Raw genomic sequence first — 21,733 nt, 5'->3', positions numbered from 1 at the left:
AATTCAAAAAGCAAATCAATCTTATTTACATCATTTGAACACCACAAGAAAATACTTCCTGATTCGAACTCAAAAGTAGCATTGTCCAAAAAATAATAAGGGTTAAAAAGACGGAGGGTAGTTGTCAAGGGTTAAGTGTCATGTTCCCACTATATATATATGTATAAAAACTGGGATTCCAATTCATCTACTTCTTTGATGACTCCACAAAAATAATAATTAATTAACGATGCAATAAAAGTCAATTACTTCTTTTTTAAAGTCTGTGAATTACGCTGTCATCCGATCCATAATATATTCGATCAACAAAGAAAACTGATGAGTAATTGTTTTATGCAATTTCTTTGTTTAAAGGTATTTTCCACATTAATGTACGTTGTACATTCATCAATACTATTTGTGATCAGAACAATCTTTACCCTTTTTATACGAATAGTATATGCTATACTTTCTGCACTATCACTATTTTTAATTTGATCACTATTAATTACTAAGACATAAAAAGGGTCAATAAATGTTATCATGTAAATGCTAAATCATTCGTCTCCCCTTCAGAGACCCCTTTCGTTAGAGAGACTCGTACAAAATATATAATGGGACTTCAATCCTTGAAGCTTGGGGGATCACTTTTATATTAAGGTCTTTGCAAAGATACGTAATGGGCATTTTATACTATATCAAGTGATCAACCCCAAAGTTTAGAGGATACCAATCAAATCTTCACCACTTCTTTACTGCTAATTTATTAAAAAGGAGATGGATGTGAGCTTTAAAGTACTCTTTGAGTAGCTCTGAGAATACCCTACACTCTGCCTGTTATAGTTTCATTCATAGAAACGAACAATTCCATGCTCAAATAAATATAAAAAATATTTTTGAAAAAAAAAAAAATATATATATATAGCTCATAGCATGAATTAAATTGTAAGCTTTCCAGATCCCAGATCCAATAATAATAAAGTTTAAATAAATTGCAATGACAAGTGATGACTTCAAGAGAAGTCCGATACATCACTAAAACCCACCTTGTTAAGTTAAATTAATAATTACGTTCGTATCATTATTAAAAGATTGAATGTTCATTTCTTAGTGTAGTGTTTAGTCAATGTCATCAGTGGCAAGTGTAATGTTGAAGTAAGAGGTTGTTTGTATTGCCATTCCTCGGTTACGAGTGGAAGATTATGACTGTACTAGCAAGTATATGTAGATGTAAGTCATATAACTTTTGATTCATTTCATTTGTTGTTCATCATCTTGAATAATTTAGATGAAGAAATATTATCTTTATACCTGGCACAATTATTTCCTACATAGAATTACCTATTACTATAAATTAAATCTATATTTATAGTTTATAGACTCAAATGACTCAATATTAGGCTGACCGAAAAAAGAAAAAAAAATATGGATTATTATGTTACGCCAAAAAATTAACTAAGTTAAAAGAGAGTTAGTCTCAATCATTGCTTATAAATTATAAGTTTCTTCCTCACGAATTAATGAAAGTGAATGACTTTTCTCTTTGGTGTTCTTAAGTCAGAAGAAAAGAAACTAATTTTTTCTTGTTTACATAAGTGAAAGTATCAAATGTTAAGAAAAGAAAACGTTGACCTTCCTCAATTATTTGGATATTATATGTACCATACTTATTGTCTCTATAAATGCCTTTATAAACTTTAAAGCCTATAAAATGTATTATTGTAAAGTTGTGTTTTGGAGTCGGGGTAGGTGACATTTCTCAATTATTGGAATATTATGAATAGCATACTTATTGCCTTTATAAAATTTATAACCTATAAAATAAACTATTGTGTGTTGGAGTCGGAGTATGGGACATTTTATGTACCAACTCCGCAGCCCTGCTCAAACGTGAAATTTAAAAAATAAAAAGTTTTTTCTTAGCTAACTAAATTTGGAAAAAAATCCTCACCTTGTTCTTGTTTTGTTTAAAAAAATGAACATATTTTTTTTCAGAAATAAACGGCTTCTAAGCTCGAGTAAAATATTTTATTAGATCTATATTCTTTTTAGGTTAATTGCTGTATGTAATTGATCAATATGTATACTCATTTCAACATTTGATTCATGAAAATTGTCCTATTTTAATAAATAACGGTATTACCCCTCTTTGTCAACAGTTATTTGGCGTCGACGAACATACAAATGTTGTTACGAGTCACATTCATTTTTATAAATTTTATATGATGTACTTCCCGCTTTTTTTCTTTTTTAATATGTTTTGAACTAAACCTTTGCGAGATGGCATTCATTTTATAGAGTGCTCCCTGTATATTATACTTTCTTTCTTTTTCTTTATACTCTATTTGTATCAGGTAGTACTATATCTAGAGCACCCAGTAACGTAGTTTTATGAATACAGTCATACATAAACTATTTTTTGCTCACTAGATGACTCTCAATGTTACTTTTTCACTACAAATAGCAAGATATTGTGCAAACATTTTAATATTTTTGACTCAATTTAGTCGAATTGAACTCACTGAATACCCAAATTTTATCTCATGGTCACATAAAGATAAAGAAATACCTTTTAATGGAACATCCTTTTAGATTGAAGGAAGCAAGAGTTGATGTTATTATGTATACCTCGGACTGGAACTTTTTTTAAATAATAGAGATTATCTTATTTAGGTTTATCATGTTTTGATTTCCAAAGAAAAGAGGAATGCTAGGGGGGTAATTTAAAAATGATATATGAATAAAATGTCAAAACATGTTGATACTTTTTCGAAAAAGTACTTTTTATATTAGTTACTCAAAAGTTTGAAAGCTCTGTTAAAAAAAAAACAAAAAACATTTGTTCAAAAAAGAATTTTAACTTTTTTTTTATTTGGCCTAAATTTGAAATAAATATTTATTTTACAATTTTGTTTTATGAAGCCATTTTTCATGAAATTTAATTTAATAAGTTCTGTAACCCATTAAAATATTTCAAATGGTAAGACGGCCCATTGTATGAAAAGGATGGACATCCTTGATCTAAACTATAAAGATTCGAGTAATGTTTAGTCTCATTTCTAGCATCACTCAAAAAGAGAGTAAAAAAAACTACACACGCTCCTGACTTATCAAAAATAAAACCAAAAAATTAGAAGTAATAACAAAGCATACCGGTAGTTGCATAAATACGCGGACTAATTTTTAAACGCTTATATCTCAAGGTTCCGTGACCGGAAATAAAAAATTCCAGCACGAGTAACTCGGTAAATCTTTTGCCTTTGCTTTTAGTTTTCTTACTCGCATCAAACAAAGTCGTTTACGATGAATGACGAGGCCAAACGTCATATGGTTTCCACTCTCCTCCGCGCCGGTAGGTCTGTCTAGTTGGAGATTTTGAAGGACAAGGTCCTTCCATAGGCCCTCAAGATCTCTAATGGGGCCCCTTTATCTTCCAGCAGGATGGGGCACCTGCCCATACCTCTGGAATTACTCAGGATTGGCTCGCTGCCAACATGCCATTTTGGAACAAAAACATTTGGCCACCTTAATCACCTGATTTGAATCCCCTTGACTACAATGTGTGGTGAGAAGATTGAGAAGAAGGTCTGTGCTACCCGCCACCCGAATTTGTACTCATTGAAGGCCGGCGTCAATGAGCAATGTGCAGCCATTGAAGACTATTAGATCCTCAATGTGTGCAAGGCCTTCCGCGAGCGCTTGGAGGGTCTCATAGCAGAAAATTCATAAATTGATAAAAAGTATAGGAACAGCCCAAATAAAATGTAAAAAAGGACAGTGGGTCACAAACTCATATTAATAATTATTTATTAGTGGCTATTATTAGAAACACGGAGAAAATGTCGTTGAGGCTTAATTATGATGTAATACTTTAAAAAAATATTTTTTGATAATCGTGTTGAACTAATTACGTTGAATTGCATGTGTTAGCAATATCATTTTTATTTGCACATTAGAACTAAATAGGATACGAGGGATAGTTGCAACACCGGACAGTCCAAAATAATTATCTTTTAGGGTGTTGAGGCTCCATTTTTGGATTTTTTTAAAAAGAAATTCAAAAATAAAATTTAAAGTCGATATTTATTCGCAAAAAATTAAATTTTTGGAAAAAAAATTCAAACTTTCATATCTATTCATAAAAAATTTAATTTTTGAAGAGAAAATTCAAATTTTATATTTTTTATAAAAAAAATTCAAAATCCATAGTTTTTTTTATAAAAAATAAAAAATCCAAACTGTTCACAAAAAAAAAAGAATCTAAATTAAATTTCAAATATTAAATTTTTTCAAAAAAAAATTCAAAAATCCAAAGTTAATAACAGAAAATTAAATTTTTGAGAATAAATATTTTGGAATATATAGAAGGGGCTACAGTCCCTACTGCTAACTCCCTGTGGGCGTTCCTGTTAAAAGGTGTAGAATAGAGTTCCCCAACTGTTTTCTTTTCCATGTCATGACTTTTTTATTATAAATACATGATATGTCCGGTTTTTCGTGAGTGAAGATGATTTTTACAGCGCTTAAAATAAAAGTCAAATCTATATTCATAAAGCAAAGTTTCTCTGTATGAATGTTTAAATGAAGAAAAGGCATTTCTGAACTACTAAATAACAATATAGTCAGTCGTATTTAGTATTGTGTTGGACCTTATTTATTGGGTCCTGCAATGCAATTTTGCGATAAAATACGAACATACTACATTTTTAACTAGTTATTTGATTTATTTTACTATATATATTTAAAAAAAAAGGAAAAACACACTCAGTGAGGTCACAAGGGATCAATTTTACTTTCTATAAGGACTGAGAAGTTGGACTGGGCTGAACGGAGTCCTCAGTTCTAAATAATGACCTACACAACACAACTGATCACGATTCTATAAAGTACAGTTATTTATTTGATTCCTTTAATTTATAATTCAATATTTTTTATTGTTGCAACTAGTGTTGTATTGGTTATTATTTAAGATGGCGGTTCTGTCCAGTCCGGCCTCATCTATTTCAGTCCTGTCTAATTTCTTTGTCCTTGAAGTAGGTAAAATCGATATTTTGTGACATTATTATAGGTTTTTTTTTTTTTTTTTTTTATTAGTCTGGTATATCTAGATATATTAAAAAAACAAAGTTGATATATATGTCTGAATGTCTGAAAAACAGTTACAAGGTACACTGTATAAAGTGTTTTCTGATGTAAACATATTTTCATCTAATAAATTACAATGTAGTCGTATTAATGAAATATTTCAGACGTGTGCAATGTGCATTTAGCATGATATCATAATTCATCTGCATTTACTGTAAATGATTTGAATAAAATATAAACGTTGATAAGTTAAAATCAATTAACTCTCTCTGACTCACTGTATTTAGCATACGGGGAGCACTGGTTTGTTTCTGTTTTTTAGTGAGGGATCCAGAGTACTAAATTACTCTTCTTAAGACTGTAGATTGTCTTACAAGCAATTCCTGTCAGCCTGACCACCTATGTTGGAGTGTTCCCCGCACGTAGAAGGGATGATGCCCTAAGCCTTGAATCTTGTCGCGATGACTTTTCTAGTCCGATTTAAAAAAAATCAAATAACAGCAGTTGCTTGAGATACATGGCTAATTATACAATTAAAAACAGTTTTAATTTCCTCACACAGTACGAATGTAGAGATAAGAGAGAGAGAGAGGGTTGTAGAAAGAGACAGAAGGAGAACAGAAGGAGAGGAGAGACAGAGAGAAGGAGATACAATAAAAGAAGAGAAGGGGAAATAAATATTATTTCAGTCAAAAACAGCCTCTTAATGACATAGTTGATTATTTTATAAGTCTACCTACTAAGTTTCAGACTGATCTTTCAGAAACTTTTAGGGGGCTCAAGCCCCCCTCCAAAAATAGAGGAAGGTTAGCAACACCACTTGTAAAAACTATCAATAGATTGAAACAGACATGCCTTGAAAATGTTTGGAAAGTATAAATTAAACAAAATTGTTTCGGTCTTCCCTATTATAAGTATATATGTATACTTAAATGGTACTTTGTTATTTGATAAGTGAAGCTGCGGTAATGATTTGATATATTTACCATTAAACTTGTGATATCAATTATATTATTATAGTTATATAATTTAAATGTTTTATTACATCCTTTTTTTTTCCTATTAATTTCAGAGATGAGTTCGCCCTTAAAATCCATTACACCACTCTCAATCCTACGAAAGGACTATTGGATGATTGAGAAATTAGGCTGTGGAGGATTTAGTAAAGTATATTTAATCCGCCACAAAATTGACAAAACCTACAGAGCTGCAAAGCATCAACGGGTAACAGACTCTAATTTAATGAAAGTATCTCGGAGAGAGGCTCGAGTTCTACTACATTTAACTGAAGGAAGAGCTGAATATCTTCGAAAACACATTGTTAATTTCATTAATTACTTCGAGGGTGAAGGACAATCAGTTATACTCATGGAGTATTTACCAGGTGGAGAACTATTTCAGGTATATATTTGTACATAAATTAGGATTATTTAACTTGGGCAATTGATAACAAAATAATATATATTTATAGTCAAAGAATTCCAAAGATTTTGAATAATCAGGCAGGATTTTTATTCTCACATGAGGGTAAACCTCTGCCTAGGGTCATTTTCCTACATGAAGTATCATTTCTTCTCTGTGTTAAAGTCATAAATGTGATAACCTAACAAGGCTTTTTTTCTGAATATTATTTTGTCAGAATAGTCTCCTTGTAATTCTACAACATACTTCTTCCACCGATGCTTCCAACTCTGTAACCTGTTCAAATAGTAATTGGCGTTTTTTTCTACAAAATTTTCCAAAAGAAACTTATTGTTTTTGGCTCAGAGTTGGATTGGCTTAGACGTGCATATGTCTGCCGCTATTGCTTAAAATTATTTGATGGTTACACTTTCAAAAACAAATATTTATTGTCCATTTTCACATCAACTCACTCAAACGACTGATACATAAAAACTGCACTCCAAAATGGCTGAAACTTTGATGAGTCACTGTCAAGAGATGCTATATAAATGTGACTAGCTTTTATTTAGGAGTGTTGCCATCTTCACGTATGACAGAAACTTTTCAGACATACTTATTATAGTCATTCCAAATGACATGAATCAAAAATAGGACATTTTTCACAGCACCATCATTGATTTTTTTCAAATTTGGCACATATTTTAATATTAGTTAAAAACTCAAAAATCCAAAATTTCCGCCTTTTTTGTCATTCAGTTCAGAATTTAGAGTCTTCTAAAGTTATGGCCTCGACGCCACCTACCCTACATTTAAATTGTTGTATTTTGAATGTTTTTGAAGATATCGTACTACCTTAAAAACCATTTAATACATAATTGTTTTATTCTTTTGTTGTATGTTATTGTATAAGGCAACTAAATAATTTTGCATCCTTAAGGTCACAAGCTTAATATTTTGACCTCAAAAAAATATAACATGCTCATGTTCAATTTCACTTAAATTTTTGGTATGTTAATTTGTAATATATATTATAAGCATATAAAATAACTTTTGAGAGATGCATTCGATTTCACTACATTACTAAATTCTAAAAGCCAAGCATATGCAGTGTTCGGAAGCAAAAAATGCATTCGAGATGGTTCTGGTCTTCATGACCTCTGTCAGAAGGTGAGTGGGATCTCGTGTATGAGGACAATCTCAAGTCACCATTCACAACCCTCTTGATGGTCATAGCAGCCACAGAGAAGTCGTTGGCGAGGCGATTCATCGATTTGGTGGGTTCTTCTTTGATCTTCTCCAAGCTGGACAAGAACTCTAGATCCCTCTTTAAATTGTACCCTTCACTTCCTGCTTTCCTTGAGAGGTCTTCTCCATCTAAATTTTGGTCACAATGAAAACCGGGCTTCTAGAGTACTTTACAATGTCTATATTCACCACCACCTCAACTTCAGCTATGGGATACCTGAGATGCCCTGTCCTTATAACAATATATATATTCAGAAATTTGCTCTACCAACACACACATTTTCATCTGTAATATTTAAGTGTACTACCATTTTTTCCTTTTCTAAACTTAGTTTTTTCTTTACACAGATCCCTTCTTTACCCATGTGACTACAATTCCATAGTATAATGTAATTATTGCCAATTATTTTCTTTCAACCAGGGGTACAGCTTTAAGAAGGGAGGTCAATAAGTAAAAATTAGTGCGCCTATGCTACAGATTTATTAATGTCTATTTAAAAAAAAAAAATCCCCTTACTCCTTTAAGGGGAATTTGGGATCTCCCATTATAATATTTTAATTTTTTTCCATTTTTAAATGTGAATTTTATTTTTTAAATTTTCTTTTCTTTTTAAATACTTTTTTTTAAATATTTCTTAAGAAAATGAGATTTGGTCCTTTTTCGACCTTTCTTTTTTAAAGAGAAGATCTAAATTTTATTTTCTCAAACGACTTTTTTTTAGTAAATGGTAAGCCTATTTGATTGAACTTTATGTTTAAAAAAATATTTTTTTCATTTTTTAGAGCATAACTATTGCTTATTATTAGAACTATTTTTAGAAAATTATTGGACGCGCCGTTATTTATACCGTATCTCGCAACCTCTCCTCAAAACAATAGCAGAAAAAACCACCTTGGTAGATAGGCAATTCTTCCATCTATGAAATTATTATTCTATAATAGTTGATAATTCTTCACAGCTTCATAAGAACTAATTCAAATACAGCCAATCAATATTAAGAACACTTATTAGGAGTAAAGAAGAAGAAATATCTTCAGCTACATCCATGTGCAGTGTAAATTTTGGTTTAGTGAGGTAACGCAATGTGGAATGACCACGTGCACTGCGTTACTTCACTAACAGAGAAATATACAATATATCAGATGTTGATGTGCTTTTTCTTTTCTCCTAATCAATATTCTGAACGTTGATGGGTTGAATTATAATTGGCTCGTTTTAAGCTGTTGACAATTCTCAACAACTATTGAATAATAATTTCATAGCTAAATTTATTTTTGGAAGAAAGGTTGAGTGATGAAATAAAGGTGACGATGATTCTGATGGAATTGTTTATGTAAATGTTGTTCCAAGGATTAGTCAAAATAAAAAGAAATATTACGTTCAATAAAGATTGTTTAGTTTTTTAAAATTAAAATTAAAAAATACTAAAAGCTTTTTAATATTCGTAAAAAGTTCGAGTATCCGAAGCTGATTCGAGTCTCAAATCTGTTCTGTTAATACAAGTGTACTTATACCGTACCAAGGTACTTTGGATCCGGTTCCAAGAACTGTCTTATCTCTAATCCGTACTCCACTACCACTGATTTCAATCCCTTCGTTTATTTACCCTTGTCAAATATCCCAACTAGTATTACTCCTATTTTGATATAATGCACATAAGCCTATGTATTATATTGCATCAGTTGTATATAATTGTATCCTTATTTTGTATCATATAGCTAAAGAGAGGATGTGTATAAAGAAAGAACAAAGTATAGCAATTAAAAAAGGAAAAACGGTTGATGTGTGTGCTGTTTCTTCTTTTTGTTCATTATATAATAAGTCGTCCGGGTGTTAACATCTGCTTCTTTTGTTAACAATTGTCGCCTATTTTTGATATCAGTTGATTTAAAAATACATAATAAAATTAAAATAAATGAATTTAAGTATAATTATAAAAGCATACCTGCACTAATAATATTTTAATTGTGGAATGTTCTCCTCTTTATAGTAGTCATCCATTTTCTCCCTTCAAAATCATAAAGCAGGTAGCTTATATCAACAAAGGTATTAATTCAGTTGCACCATATACCTCGCTCCTGCCTTTTTGCACTCTTAAAAAAACAATGTTTTCCTATAACTCACGGCGTTACAATATACTATTAAAGTATTTTGTTGTCAGCTGTCGATATTTCTGCTTATTTTTCTTTAAGCAATATTTCAAATGTTCATCGCTTTAATTTAAATTAGCTCTTATTCAGCTGTGAACAATCTCAAACAATTATTGAATAATAATTCCATATTTGGGAAGAATTGATTTTGGGCCTTTATTTATGTTTCTTTTTGAGCGAAAGGTTGCGTGATATAATAAAGGTAACGACGTGATAGTACATAGAAGGCTTGTTTTTATTTACATTGAACTTGCAATATAAAAAAAATATACATAACCCTAATTAAAGTACGTATGCCTTTGTACAAATGAGGACATAATCTTAAAAATTCTTTATCTATGACGTCAAATCAGATATTAAATTGATTACTGTATTTACTTGCATTAAACACACGGCTTGGCTTGTGTAGAAAAATGGAATTGATAATTAAAAATCTTATTTAACCTATAAATGTATAACAAAGGATTGTAAAATTTTCTATGAAACTTAAGTCAAAGGCTGCACAAAAAAAGAAGTACCTTGGTGAAGTGCTTTTGATTATATTTATTTAATTAATCAATCCAAAAAAAATGATTCTCGAGAAATCTTACTTCCTTTAAATCTTTTTCAATTATTAGATTATAACAGAAATTAAAACCAAGTATTTCTCTAAAAGTATCGTGTTTTTGTTTTTAAATTTGTTAAAGAATATTTCATAGCCTTGATCAGGGATTCTCAATAGGCAGTCAGTTCTAAGCCCGGGACGCAAAAATTATTAAATAAAATTGACAGAAATATGCATTATTTGCTTTAATTTATGATTTTGAGGCTGGTATAATTAGCCTAAATTGTTTTTTATGGCAATACTGACATGCAATAATCAATAATGTCGGGAGGGGGTGAATCAATTGCCGGCAATCTATCAATCGATGCTAGATAATAGTAAAAAAATTGTCTGTATTCAGAGCAAATTAAAAAAAGAAACCGAAAATCAACACAGTAACCCTGATTATTTGAAGAACGTTTTGAAGGTGAGCAGCCTAGCTGTCATGACATTTTATTAGATCAGCTATTAGAATCTTTAAAAAGGGAGGAGGGGAGAAGGAAATAAATAAGGACATTCGCAATAATGACTCTAATCTCGATCCTCTATTCCCCTCTGATTTTAACAGGGACTGTCAATTACAACTTGCAACAAATTCTCAAAACAAGCTACTTTCTGTCGTTTATGTGCACAAACGAATGTTCAATCAGGTTTTGAATACAATTGATTTAGTAGACAAGGAATTTTACTTTACTAAATAATAATTAGCATAACTAAAGGAAAGAAAATTCATTCTTCAGATTACCAACTCCAAAAAATGGACGGCCTAAAAATACACACGATTTACATCACTATTAGGTAATATCCTCTTCTTTTTTTCTTTTTTTTTTCATCAATCGACTTCACATTAATCAACATTACCTACACACTAAATTATTAATTAGTAAACTTGTTCCAACAACCGATTTCATTGTTCCCTGGTTCGATCCTTTTGGTCTTCTTGTTTGTCGAATGATCGGATCAACATGGTTGTGCAGGTTTGTTTTTCTGAGATGAATGAGGGGTTAAATAAATATAGTACTAAACTCACTCATGAGCACTTAGATCCGTTTATAACGATTGCCACGACTAGTGGATTAAAAAGATAGCTCCGAATTTACGAGTTATTTTATTAATTAAAGTTATAATATGTTTGAATATAAATATTTAAACGTCAATGACTTTTATCATGTTTATATTATTTAATGTCCGATTAATATTGAAGCCATGTTTCATTAGTTACTATCTATCTTCTCTTTTTTCCCCCTTTTAAATCATAATATCAATTATCTCTATCAGTTATTTTTCTCTTGATAAGATGATGTTTTTAAACAGTGAAATGTAATCATAATAATTTTGAAACAATCCTATGTACGTAATTTAGTAAAGGACTCAGCATATTATATCTTGAAATATGAAATTATCCTTTCCATTATGATTTGATTATTTGACCACAAATTTTATTTCCGTATAAATTAATAGGAAGTTGGGATGATAAAAGTTTTAGAAAGACGTTTATAAATAACTGTTCAGGCCAGTGACCATGGGTCTCTGTGGAAAAGGTGTAAACCCCTCATTGTCTAAAATGTTGTATAAAAAATGAACTTATGTTATCAAATTTTGAATTATTCAATAACATAAAATATATATATATTTATTTTTTTTGCTAAAAATTTGAAATACATTTTAAAAAATGACAATAGGAATTTTTTTGTGGCCGTGATTTTAATTTTTGTTTTTCTAAATTTTATAGGAAAAACATGGCTTTTATTTATAAAAAAAAGGTCATTAGTCTCTACATAACATTGTGTCATAAATCGACTAATATTTGAAATTTTGTCAAAAAGTAACCACAAACCCTAATCACAGCCCTGAACGTATTTAAAAAAATTTCTACTTTTTCACAGTTTTCTTAGATAACTCAATTGATTTTTGTCTTAGTACATCACTGAAACTAAAGAGGCTGAAAAAAGATTACACAAGTGGTACATCATTTAAAAAACGTTGATAATCCCAGCTCTAAAGAAGTGAATCCCATTCAGGATCCGTAAAGTTAGCAAAAAATGTATTTTATAAAGAAAATCATAAAATATGCCAAATTAGCATCTTTGCCAAAAAAAATAAATATATATATATGTCTAGTGGCTATGCAATTTTCTAGAGGCTACAAAATTTATATTCTCTTCTCTTACTGATATTTTAAATTATGAATTCACCGGTATAAAATATATAAGCCTGAAATATATATTTTTATGAAAATATGTTCATCAGATTAAACAACCAAAACTGTATAAGAAAAAATACAAAATCTGCATTCGAATACAAACCCTGTGTGGCAATACCTGTATGTTTCCGTGACAGGGTACGCAAATAACTACATAACATAACATTATTGACTCCTTGGGGCTTGCATTCTCGAGGCAGTGACCAATAGGGACAAGGAGTTCTTCATCAAGGCCTGTGCTAGGTTCAGGGACATGTTGGAGGCACTGGTTTTAGCTGGAGGTGTATGGTTTGAGTGCCTGACTTCACTATAATAGACCCTACATGTAAAAGCAAAAGATTTATTAATTGCTAAATTAATTTTGAAAAATATATTGTAATATACATTTCGGTAAACTTTTCGGATTTAAAACCCCCAACCTGAATATAAAGTAAACAGAAATTTATTGGGAATTCCTCATTTTCTATATTTTTACCCAAAATCGTTTTTATGTTGACTTACCACAGAATCTATCATGCTTTTTAGCTATAATTACCAGTGAGAGTCATGTTTTGACGTGAAATAATAATTACATGTATATCTAAATGAAAATCAAAGTTAATAACAAAAGATTAAAACATTGGAGTATTTGAAAAATCCATTATTTAGTACTATATCTCGATTACAATCCCTCCAAAAATTTGTTTATTAAAAAAAAATTGAGTAAACTTTAAAATCTTATAAGCTTTTTTTTTCTTCACGTGCTTTATATCTTAACTAAAATTTTAGAATTAATCTTAGATTTAAAAAAAAATCCTTTAAAAAATGTCAATTTTGATTGATGTTTTCAATTTAGTTTATAACTAGCGGTAGTCAAGGGGGTCCGCAGGATTATATTTTGGGGAAGGGCACTTGGTTATTATGAATCTTCTATAAAAAATTTCAAAAAATAATTTTTTTGCTCCACAGAATAATTTGATGGATGACATTATTTTTGAAAAAAATCCTTAAATTTTTTTTTTCTCCTGATACATTTTTCTTCCAAATCAATGATTTTTCAAAAATTCCTTGATTTGTGGGAGAGGTGGGTGGTGCCATCCACTGTAACCCTGTATAAATGCTGCATATCCCATGAGGGGAGCATCAATTTGTCGCCGGAAAGGGTCTCAGAAAATCATTTGAAATTTATTATTTCAATGATTTTCCAGAATAACTATCCTTTTCAGTTATAATGCACATTAACGGTCTAGTTCAGTTAATATGCATATTACCTAGTTATTATGAATATTAACGGTATTGTTCAGTTATTAGACACATTACCTAGTTATTATGAACTTTAATGGTCTAGTTCAGTTATTATATACATTAATTAGTTATTTTACATATTAACGGATTTCTTTCTTAAACTCCAACATATACATGATATACATAGAGGTGGGTTTTTTTTAAGAGCGTCACATATGGTACACCTAAACTACTGGTATAGAGAGAAGAACTTCCTACATTTAAAATAGCATTGGTGCAGTGAAAATATTGTAATTATATTTATTTTATGATGCATTTTTAGAATAATTTTCACCAATGAAGTTAACACCACGACAATCCATTAAAATAATGAAAAAAGGAGAAAGAGCACACCCAACAACCGTTTTTCCTTTTCTAATTTCTAAAGTTAGTTTTTCCATTAAAAAATTACTCAATTCTAAATATCAGCTGCCCGTTATATGATTTTGGGGAGAGAAAATGAATTACTGCTATAAAAAAAAGAACCTTCTACAATTAAAATATTATTAGTGCAGGCATATTATAATAATATTTAGATTAATATCTATTTATTTTATTACACATTTTAATATCAAAATACACCAACAATAGGCTAGAACTCTTCTTTTAAATTCTATTAACTAATGAACAATAAAGAAGAATGAGTATACGCATCAACCGTTTTTCCTGTTCTAATTGCTCAGCTTACTTTTTTCTTTAGTCATATACATCAGGGAACACTTTATAAAATGTACCCTGTAACATACAGACAATCATTGCTTTATTGATATAGATAAAGTGCCATGTAAAAGAAAATAAATCCCCAATCAACATGGTAATCCTGAAAATTTGAAAAAAGAAATTAAAAACGCAATTTAGCTGAACCTAACCGCCGTACAACCCCATACCGTACCTGCTCTAATACATATATATAAACTTTGAATTATAAATATAGATTTCCCTAGAAAATTTACAAAAAATATCCCTTTCAAGGTTGCGTTATCCAGTGTTAAGTTGATACATTTTATGACTAAATAAAAAACTATTTAGATATTGTACAATTATTTGCTCTTTTTGACTTAAAAAAACTATGTTTTACTATAGATTAACCTACTTAACAAATGTATCATTCTTGATTAAAAAGTAGAACCAATTCACATCTCTCCAATAGTATAACATATATACTAAAATAGTACATGATCTGTCAAGTATACTAAAAGGCATTCAACTAAATACATATACATATAAATATTTTAAAAAAAAACTTTTTTTATACCATACCTTCTTTTTTTACCTATATTGACCTATTTTTAAAATAACTCACATAAACATAGCTAAAAATAAATATATTTTACATTATCGTTTGTAAAAATCATAATTAAATATTTTTAAATTTTTAGAGTAAACAAAAAATATTATACATGAGTAGTAGTTTCGTGTACCATATTACTTAGTAGAGAAATAACATTTTGTTCGTTTTTACTTAAACTACATATTTGCATCTTAATATATATTTAAAAATAGTATTTATTACATTACATAACTCACTTTTGTGCATTACTAAGAACTAGGTATTATTAGTTATATTATATATGGTAATAGTACAAACTCCACAGATAGATCGAGACATAATAACAATTTCATAGTTTATCCTTATATTCTTTGTAATAAAAGAAATACTATATTTAGGAGATTTTTGCAATCCTCACGCTAACTGTTTTTCGAAACATAAAAAGTAGTTTAGAGAGGGGACATGTCACACCCAGGTTTTCTGTAGTCTTAAAATGGCCCCTCCAATATTTACAACGTGTATGTGGTCACATCTTTGAATGTCTCCAATTTAAAAAATCCTAACCTCGCCTCTGGTTCGAAACGAGCAGTGTGATCTAGATGTTATGAATATTTATAATACTATATCTAATTATGTCATAGTTAACCATAGGTGTCAAGTGATGTCATAAAGTTGTAGAAACATGAATTTATTTATATTCCAATAAGCACAACCTATAATTTCAATTAGTTCATAATGGATGAAAATATTAACATATCTTCAATAATTGAGATGAGATTATGTATATTTAATGTAACTTCAATTCTTTCAGAGAATCTCTTCCCCAAGTTATAAATTAACAGAAGCTAAATGTCGAGATTTTGTACGCCAAATTCTACTTGGAGTTGAGTTTATTCATTCAAGCGGAATTATACATCTGGACTTAAAGCCCCAAAATGTCGTTTTCACCTCTAATAACCAAAGTTCACCTTCAGGAAGCAGAGGTAATTACATCTTAATAATTAATTTGTTTATTTCTGTACGTAGATTAATTAATTATTACTTCAGAGTCAGATACTTTGAAGATCATCGACTTTGGTTTAGCGCGCTACTTAGAGAGTGATACAATTCCTATAAATCGTTGTGGAACACTTGAGTTTATTTCACCTGAAGTTCTCAAATGTATTTATGCCGGAACATTTTCTGATATGTGGAGTGTAGGTGTCATTATTTTTATGATGGTCTCTGGTGGTTATTCACCTTTCTGGGCTGGTGACGAATATAAAACAACGAGACGCATTAAACGTTGTCAAGTAAGACAACCCAATCATGTTATATCCATAGACTTATTTGTTTCATTTTAACAGTACGCATTTGATCCTACGATATTCAAGTCAGTTAGTACCCAAGCAAAAAACTTTATCGACAAGTTGTTAACAGAGTCCACATTGGAGAGACTGTCAGCCACGCAAGCTTTGAAGCATGAATGGATGACTGGATCATATCTTGAAACACTCAAGGTCCTAGAAACCACATGGATGAGGAAATATTTGGCTCGAAGGAGATGGCAACGCTGGTTTAATGCAGTTAAGGCAATGAACAGACTCACAAGATTACTAAATAGTGATGATAAGTCCAGTTGGGACAGTAAAATTGGCCTTGAAGTAACGAACGGCATTTCTTGATGATGAATATTATAGTGTATTATGGATTCAATGTGCTTCCAATTTTTTTATATATGAATCATATTTATTATATGTCTTTTTAACATATTTTTAATAAAATAAATAGTTTTTATCATTTAATTTAAAAGGAACAAAACAAATTTAATAAGAGAATAACAAATAATCAATTGAATTCTATTAATTAAGTGTAGTTGGTTGTCGTAATCGGTTTATAAAAAGTAGCTATTATATTGTCAGTTGAAGCACTCACATCCACAAATCAATATGTTAGTACGAAATACCATTAATATATAATCGCTCCTCTGATGAATCTATCGAGCTTGTTATTTATTTTAAGATTCTTGATCATCGTCATCTCTGCCAAAATCCTCTTGATTAATTAATGATTCACGTTCCTGTCTATCAAATACATAGGCATTTCCGTTGGACAAACTTGCACTTGGACGTCTGCATTTGGAAAAAATCCACTTGAAGAAGTCTAGAAGAGGATCCCAATCATTGAAATGTGTTAAAATAGTAACCAAAAAGAATGACAAAAACATGGGGAGAGACCCAATATAAAAAACGGGCCCATATTTAACTTTTTTGACTAGAATATCTGCAAACATACTGAAGGGAATATTGAGACCTAGGGCTATAGTTGCCACTAAACTTGAGGTTAAGAAGCAGCCCCATAGCCAAAGTAGTTCAGAAATAACAGTCCCTATAATGCCATTGATAGCTAAAAATGTCCATTGTTTCACTGATGGCCAAACAAACTCCTCTTCTCCAGAGAAGTGCAAAACAAAAAAGAAAGGCCACATAAAAATAAAAACAAATACTCCCACAAATCCAAAGAACATTGGTGCATCCAATTTGTCTTCATGATCTACTTTCCTTCGTAGGAAAACAATATAACAGGAATAACAAACGGATCCTGCAAGAGCCCATAGGGCTCCGTATGGAACAACAGTAAGCTCCTGCTGAAGATCAGAAAAGCTCACTAACACAACTCCAGCTATGCTGAAACATACAGCAAAAAACTTTGAGATGGTGAAACGATCACTTTCTATATTGGACGGGAACACTGAACCAAGGAGGAGAGTAAAAAATGATGAACTTGAGCTTAGAACATTAACTATACCGGCTTCTGTGTTTTTTAAAGCCATTTGGTAGCAGAAGTTGCCTAAAAAGAACGGAATGGTGAAAGTTAAAGCAAGTCCTGCAACCTCTTTCAAAGTTAATCTTGAAGCAGCACGACGGAGAGCAGCCTGAGCTCTAAGACTAGCTTGGTAACTGAGTCGAGCAATATTGGCATGTAAGGCATAGGCACCCGACATTTGACGAATTTCAGCAACACGACTGAAACGAACACTTTTCTTTTTGGACATGGTAGTTGCAGTCTCTGGTTCACTGTCGTCCGTTGAATGATTAACTGGAAGAAAAACGGGATGACTCAATGAATTTTCATCGTCCTCTTCTTCCGCAAACTCTGCATCAGAGGGATTGATCTCCTCTTCACTCCCGCCCACTAAATTGTAGCGACGGTGGGTACGATTCCGTGTTATGTTTTCACATTGAAAGCGCCATGGAGAGTATAGACAAAAGCCCGGCAAATACAGCATTAGCATACTCATTTTTATATAAGTGCTAAAGAAGGGCTTATCGAAATGTTCATTCTTAAAAATGTACTTTGTCAACTCCGAGGAAGCAACCCAAATGATATCTACGGCCAGTAGTATAAATAGACCCCAAATTATACGTTGACCCCGACTGAGGCTCGAAAAAATTAACATTTCACTCATTTTTCACATTTTTTCTTCCCACATTCATGTATATGCAGATATAACTCCGAGTGTAGCTACATACAGTCAGTCAGAGAGAGAAAAATAACTCTTAAATAATGAAATAAGCTCTCTTTTCTTCCTCTCTCTTTCTCCCAATCTCAGTAGCTCACTCCATTATTATTCCCAACTCTCTTCATTTTTGCGCTTTCTTTTTTAATAATTAGCATTTCGTCGAGGTCCCCCTTCTCCTTCACGTTACCCTAAAATATCAAAAAAAGGGACATAATCAATCTCTATGTCATTCGCATAAAAAATTAATTTCAATTATATGTATTTCAAATACTCATTCAAATTTTAACAACAGATTACAATTCATCCAAGTAGGGAAGATGCTCTAAATTCCCAATGGCTCCCATTGACAAAGGACTACCCGATATTTTTTTAGCAAATGTCTGCAATGAACAATTATTTTTAGCATCAACATAAATTAAAATTGAATAATCTACATTACCTGAACATCCGCGATTGTAACCGAATTGATACTATCTTCAACAGCCTTAGAATTATCTTGAATTTTACCTCCTCCAAGAAGAATTTGTTCCTCTAGGATATTACACAAGCTAGAGGGGTTCAAATATGCTTCACTTAAATCGGCAATAACGTTCTTTTTAGCTGCTTTTACTTCAGCATCAGTAATCTTAGGATTTTTAAACACTTGAATGACTTTCCTTAAACTTTCTCCGGCTAAACTGTGATCAGCACACGCAATGTAGACGCCAAAAAGAGCAGCATCTTGATGAGTAAATGAGATGGAGGATGTGGCAACATTACCTTCAAGGACTTTATTTAATCTACCAAGCCCAACTCCTCTCTTAACACGAGAGCCTACTCCTAGTATTCTCTGATATAATAAAGCACTTATACGCTCCTTTTCGGAGCTAGCGTAGCTAGAACCAGGGAATCCCATAGCAATATGTGCATGCTGTCCATTAAGTTCTGATCTACACTCTCCGCCATAAAAAGTAGAAGCAGTGGTTTTGGTAGTAGAGGCAGATGGAAGATTGATGCATTCAGCTATTTGAAGAAGGCTTTCGTGTGAGATACCACAACCAATGAGGGTTGCTCGATCCAAAGCAAACGTTTTATCAAAAAATCCCTTCAACATAGCTGAGTTGTGACTTCCTACCTAAATCCATCAACACGTTCATTAATTAATTATATAAACATTATAAAACGATAAATAACCTACCATAAACGAGGGAGAGTAAATAGAGTTTCCAATACCGGTACGAAAGGCGGCTTTGTATAAAAGCTCTTGAGCCATATATGCAGGAGATAGATTACTTAGATCATTTTTAATCCTTCCAGGACACACGTCCGATACTTCCCAATTTTTGAATGCAGGGTTTGTGACCGATTCAATAAACATATCAGATAAAGCTAAAGAATAATAATTAAATCGTACAAAAGTGAGTTAATATATGCATTTACTATGACCAAAACAATTGACTCCTACATGTATCTTCATTTTTTATATTAATTTCCTTTGTGTAAAAAAAAAAAAAAAAAAATCAAAAAAAAATCATGTATTTACTGTTAAATGTATAAAATTTTATTTTATTGTTATTCATTAACATTTACGAACATGAAACTTTTTAATTGTCAATCCAGAGTTAATTGTTCATAACAAATGGAGCCCATCAATGGAATCACAAGCGAGGTTCTTTTACTCAAAAATGAGTCTGGATAATTACCTACTGAAATCATTATTTACCATTTCTATTAATACATAATTCTAATAAATTACACTCGAATGTCAGAAAAATACTCTGTCAAATTAAAGAAAAATAACATGATAGCTCATAATTGAAAGGCCGTATCGAAATCCAATTAAGTTAAATCAATCAATTGACTGCTTCAAACGATGGCCCACATTCGTCAGTATCCTAACTCTGACTTATAAATTGAATATAAAGCCCATAGTTCACAAAAATATTCCAATGAAGCACTCATTAAAAAAGTAAATATGTGACCCGTCAACACAAAAATAAGCTATAATGATTTTTCTCAAAGTTGAGTATGGATAACATTTGAATTCTTCGACTAATTATCGTCCATTTCCATCAACAAATTATTCTTATTAACCCTTTTAAGAGGTGTTACAAGTTGCATTACTTAAAATAAACAATAAAAAATGAAAAGTTTGTATATTTGATTTGAATAATATCCCTATAGTTGACTCCAATATATCTATGAAATATTGGGGTGTGGAAAAATATATTAAGTTTTTCTTCTTTTCTTGATTTTTGTTCGGATTGTTTTTATGTTGACACACCACATATTTATGAAGTAAATAAACATTTATCATAATTTTAATATGAGATTAAGGTTATGATAAGAGGCTAGATATGATTTGAAGCAAAGCAAAGGAAGTTTATCCTCATCAAATATGAGAAAAAGGATTAACTTGAATGAAACAACTGAATACTAAATTTACAACTAATAAATACGTGGTAAGAAAATAAGAAATGAAGATAGTAAATAGAGGAGTGACTTTGCTTTGATTTATGTAGAAAAGAGAGGCTGATATTAAGCCTAGGACTAACATGGAATAGTTTTCCTTGAGGAAGTTAGAGAATAACTCATAATTTCTCTGCCTTGTGAAATGTCAAAGTTAGCACCCGACTGCTGAATGCCTCTAGTGATTCCAAAATAGGAGTGAGAATGGGTGGAGAGGCCTCCCCCAGACCGTAAGGCATGACTAGAACCCAAGTTTTCATATCTTTCGTATCGAGATCCTCCTAACACACTCATACGAAGATATCCCACTCCTGTACACTCGGGAACGGACAAGACACTTAAACCATTCGGAAGCTTCGTAACGCCTTCCTTGCTAGTCGCAAATCCACGAACGATCCTAAATGTAGAAGCCATCTTCATCGATCAGCAGAGAAGTGACCCGATGACAGAAATGAGAAATCTCTCCCCTAATAAGGAGCAATTACGTACGTACTTGGGTCCACAACTCAGCTGACTTATCTTATACGTGACGTCACTCTTTTCATTCAACATTCTATTCCATTTCTTCAATCATTTTACCCCTTCATTTCTATCATCTAT

At 31.3% G+C, this 21,733-nt stretch overlaps 3 protein-coding genes and 2 long non-coding RNA genes across 9 annotated transcripts in view; 1 reads left to right on the top strand and 4 right to left on the bottom strand.

Moving 5' to 3' along the window:
- The window catches only part of LOC121117824 (myosin light chain kinase, smooth muscle), a 31,014-nt gene extending 14,047 nt beyond the window's left edge, over window positions 1-16,967 (top strand). The window contains exons 1-5 of one of the 5 annotated variants that reach the window (XM_040712331.2): window positions 1,089-1,209; window positions 6,137-6,465; window positions 15,995-16,166; window positions 16,231-16,475; window positions 16,530-16,967. In XM_040712331.2, the coding sequence (XP_040568265.1) occupies window positions 6,139-6,465; window positions 15,995-16,166; window positions 16,231-16,475; window positions 16,530-16,847 (1,062 nt within the window). In that variant the 5' untranslated portion in view covers window positions 1,089-1,209; window positions 6,137-6,138 and the 3' untranslated portion in view covers window positions 16,848-16,967. Of the gene's footprint in view, window positions 1-1,088; window positions 1,210-5,751; window positions 6,030-6,136; window positions 6,466-15,994; window positions 16,167-16,230; window positions 16,476-16,529 lie in introns of those variants that run through there. The other 4 variants (XM_040712330.2, XM_040712332.2, XM_040712329.1 and 1 more) reach the window with 4 other exon arrangements.
- LOC139905303 (uncharacterized) lies at window positions 9,457-11,954 on the bottom strand. The gene is made up of 3 exons (XR_011779948.1): window positions 11,235-11,954; window positions 9,660-9,807; window positions 9,457-9,580 (listed from the first exon to the last, which is right to left on the bottom strand). It is a non-coding gene; the product is annotated as an uncharacterized lncRNA (long non-coding RNA).
- LOC121117822 (solute carrier family 35 member F5) lies at window positions 16,890-18,631 on the bottom strand. The gene has a single exon (XM_040712325.2). The coding sequence runs from the start codon at window positions 18,629-18,631 to the stop codon at window positions 17,180-17,182; it is 1,452 nt and encodes a 483-aa protein (XP_040568259.1). The 3' UTR covers window positions 16,890-17,179.
- A 296-nt stretch (window positions 18,632-18,927) lies between these two features.
- UQCR-C2 (Ubiquinol-cytochrome c reductase core protein 2) lies at window positions 18,928-21,553 on the bottom strand. The gene is made up of 4 exons (XM_040712327.2): window positions 21,220-21,553; window positions 19,863-20,053; window positions 19,125-19,799; window positions 18,928-19,065 (listed from the first exon to the last, which is right to left on the bottom strand). Exons 1-4 carry the CDS (start codon window positions 21,551-21,553, stop codon window positions 18,979-18,981), a joined length of 1,287 nt encoding a protein of 428 aa, XP_040568261.1. The 3' UTR covers window positions 18,928-18,978.
- LOC139905304 (uncharacterized) lies at window positions 20,170-21,080 on the bottom strand. The gene is made up of 2 exons (XR_011779949.1): window positions 20,949-21,080; window positions 20,170-20,621 (listed from the first exon to the last, which is right to left on the bottom strand). It is a non-coding gene; the product is annotated as an uncharacterized lncRNA (long non-coding RNA).
- Window positions 21,554-21,733: the final 180 nt, after the last annotated feature.

Source organism: Lepeophtheirus salmonis, chromosome 5, assembly GCF_016086655.4.
Source record: "Lepeophtheirus salmonis chromosome 5, UVic_Lsal_1.4, whole genome shotgun sequence".
In the NCBI taxonomy this organism is placed as follows: Eukaryota; Metazoa; Arthropoda; class Copepoda; order Siphonostomatoida; family Caligidae; genus Lepeophtheirus; species Lepeophtheirus salmonis.
The sequence above is the reverse complement of the archived record's forward strand: the minus strand, read 5'-3'. Positions and strand labels throughout refer to the sequence as shown.

Coding starts and splice junctions, on each gene's coding strand:
- LOC121117822 (XM_040712325.2), bottom strand. CDS start 18,631: ATGAGTGAAATGTTAATTTTTTCGAGCCTCAGTCGGGGTCAACGTATA.
- UQCR-C2 (XM_040712327.2), bottom strand. CDS start 21,553: ATGAAGATGGCTTCTACATTTAGGATCGTTCGTGGATTTGCGACTAGC. Junction 20,054..21,219: donor CTCAAGGAAAACTATTCCAT/GTTAGTCCTAGG, acceptor ATTATTCTTTAG/CTTTATCTGATATGTTTATT. Junction 19,800..19,862: donor TTTACTCTCCCTCGTTTATG/GTAGGTTATTTA, acceptor TGATGGATTTAG/GTAGGAAGTCACAACTCAGC.